Below are 2,869 nucleotides of genomic sequence, written 5' to 3'. Positions count from 1 at the left end.
GGGGAGGGAAGTATCTCCCACACTTCACTATTGTGCTTACTAACTCCTCCATGTGTGTGTTTGCAGCCTTGAAATACTAGTGGATTTACCATCTCTCATCCCCTGTTTGTCGCTGAGGAAAGCACCCAGTATTTTTTCAGACAAGACTTCGAGACACTGTGTGTCAGATGTTGCTGCAATTCAATAGCCAGGTCCTTCAGATCTTAGACTCTCTACTACATACTGTGGAAATTCACAGTCAATTCAGAGCTTCTTATGCATAAGTACAGACAAGCTTTTGTTGATTTCAATATAAAAATAAATCCGTCAGCTTTTTCTCCATAAGCTTCAAAAGTATCTTTTTATTGGACGAGTAAGTTCTTTTCCAGAGCACAGTTCTGGGAGAAGGGGGTGAGTTCCAGTGATAGAAAGTGTCAGCTGTTTTCCACAGATGGAGAGGCTCAGTTGCTGCTCCTGTTTTTTTAACTTGTCTTCAATTTGTTGCTGCCTTCTTTTCCTTTTTCTTTTTGTGTACATTTATTTTTCGGTGAGCAAAGAGCAACCCTAAGAGTACTTTCATAAGTGGGCGATGAGCTGTGTTAAAGAAGTGAACAGTTTAATTACCAAACCTCATAGGAGAGGCATGGGGATCTGGTATAGAATGTGACCCATAAGGAGTTCAAGAAAAAGAAACAAAGAGCTTAAGGCTGAATGCAGGATCAGAGCTTTTTTTTCTGGAGTTGCTGAGCTATGGCATATTTTGACAAGAGAGAAGATGGCTATAGGTAATAGAAACCATGACTAAAGAAGGGATGGATGGATGGATGGATGGATGATTAACTGGCATCCCTGCTGAAAAACAGCTTTACCTGCCAGGCTGTAGGAGAGTTAATTTGGTAGACAGCTGTTCCAAATGTGAATATCTTGAGGTAATGTCTTGAGGTATTTGCACAATGAGTTTCCCCAGGTCTCAAATTCCTGACAACCTCCTTTTGTATCTCTGATTCAGCTCTTCTGGCTTTTTGAAAGCAGGGGGGGCTGCTATCTCATTCCTAAAACTTTCTTATTGTAATGGGAATCTCTGTGGAGAGATACCATTTAATTCTGCCTTTTTGTTGTTTGTTTTTCCTACTCTACAGCAATCAGTGGGAGTTTGCAGTTGATATTAAAATACAGAAGATCAATTCGTAAGAGAGTATACTGGCAAATGCTTTTCCCATTCCTTTCCATCACGAATTGGGCAAAAAGCAGGGATTTGGATTTTATTGGATCTGTCACAAATTGAAATCCTGGTATCTTGTGAAATCCCAGGACAGAAAAGGCTTACACTATGCTGTTGGAGAACTGAGATCTGTACAAAACTGTCTTGGAGTCTTGGAGGTTATAACATGATACAAGTTCCAATTCTTGCAAAGATGAACTTGGTATGGTAGAAGGATATGAAAGCAACACCAAGAGAAATATTCAGCTGACATTTCTCTAAAACATGGTACACACAAAATCTAGGATAGTTTAGAATTTTATTTTTTCCATTTTAGTATGTTTTATGTCATTCGGAGACTGAGCCTGTGCTACTGTTTGCTTTGAGAGGAAATTGCAGCAGAGGTTCTCAGAGCTATTTGTGTCCAATGGTTTTTGCCTACTCTAGTGGTACTTTAGTCTGAAACTAGAGAGACTCTCCCCAATTAAATCAATATCAAAGCTGCTGTATATCCTTTTTATACTACATATAAGGTTATGATAATCCCAGGATTAAAACTCTTAATTTCTACAGCCATGGAATATTTTGTACATATTTTTTTTTCTGTCCTCACTTGTGTACCACTTGTTCCCTCTCTGTTAGAATCATGCCTAAGATTTGAAACCTTTAAGTAATTTCAGCAACCTGCCTTTATAAATAAAGACAGCTGGTCATAAAAAGGCTTTTACTTCCTTCCCACTTGCTTTACTTAAATTTTAAATTTTTAAAAGTCAAAAACCTTAAGCTCTGGCCAAGACATGAAGTGTAAGATTCTGACTGCGTGCCTCCCCCTCCATGCTCAATGGGTTAACTAGGAATGCTGTTTATTTCCTTTGACCTATTCTTGTTTTCTTTTTCTCTCTCTTCCTCTCTTTGACTTCCTATTCTAGGATGAGTCATCCATGTTCTTCCAGTTTGGCCCATCGATAGAACAGCAAGCCTCTGTGATGCTCAACATCATGGAAGAATATGACTGGTACATTTTCTCCATTGTCACTACTTACTTCCCTGGTTACCAGGACTTTGTGAACAAGATCCGCAGTACCATTGAGCACAGCTTTGTGGGTTGGGAACTGGAGGAAGTCCTCCTGTTGGACATGTCCCTGGACGATGGGGACTCAAAGATCCAGAACCAGCTCAAGAAGCTCCAAAGCCCTGTTATCCTCCTCTACTGCACAAAAGAAGAGGCCACCTACATTTTTGAGGTGGCCAACTCTGTAGGTCTGACAGGCTATGGTTACACGTGGATCGTGCCCAGCCTGGTGGCAGGGGATACAGACACAGTGCCATCTGAGTTCCCCACCGGGCTCATCTCTGTCTCATATGATGAATGGGACTACGGTCTTCCTGCCAGAGTGAGGGATGGAATAGCCATAATCACCACGGCTGCTTCTGATATGCTGTCTGAACACAGCTTCATCCCTGAGCCCAAGAGCAGCTGTTACAACACCCAGGAGAAAAGGATTTACCAGTCCAACATGCTCAACAGGTAAGGGAAGATGCTGGGCCAGCCTTACAAAGGAAGGGTCAGAGAAGACCTCTGAGACCAGAATAATTCTGTTAGGCCATGTAGTGCTTCAGGGCAGTGAGCCATGTTGGCCAGAACCTGGGCAAAGGGAGGCGTGCTGATGGTGGGACCCGCATTGCTGT

The 2,869-nt window shown here is 41.9% G+C and overlaps 1 protein-coding gene across 1 annotated transcript in view; it reads left to right on the top strand.

The window, feature by feature from the left end:
* Positions 1-2,109: 2,109 nt before the first annotated feature.
* Positions 2,110-2,869, top strand: part of LOC104466158 (glutamate receptor ionotropic, NMDA 2B-like) — a gene marked incomplete at both ends in the record, with an annotated part of 41,819 nt that continues 41,059 nt past the window's right edge. Inside the window, one exon of the mRNA XM_010079494.1 lies at positions 2,110-2,708. Within this exon, the coding sequence (XP_010077796.1) occupies positions 2,110-2,708 (599 nt within the window). The remainder of the gene's footprint in view (positions 2,709-2,869) is intronic.

Source organism: Pterocles gutturalis, unplaced genomic scaffold (assembly GCF_000699245.1).
Source record: "Pterocles gutturalis isolate BGI_N339 unplaced genomic scaffold, ASM69924v1 scaffold7534, whole genome shotgun sequence".
Classification (NCBI taxonomy): Eukaryota; Metazoa; Chordata; class Aves; order Pterocliformes; family Pteroclidae; genus Pterocles; species Pterocles gutturalis.
Note: the sequence above shows the minus strand (reverse complement) of the source record. Positions and strands in the feature narration are given on the sequence as shown.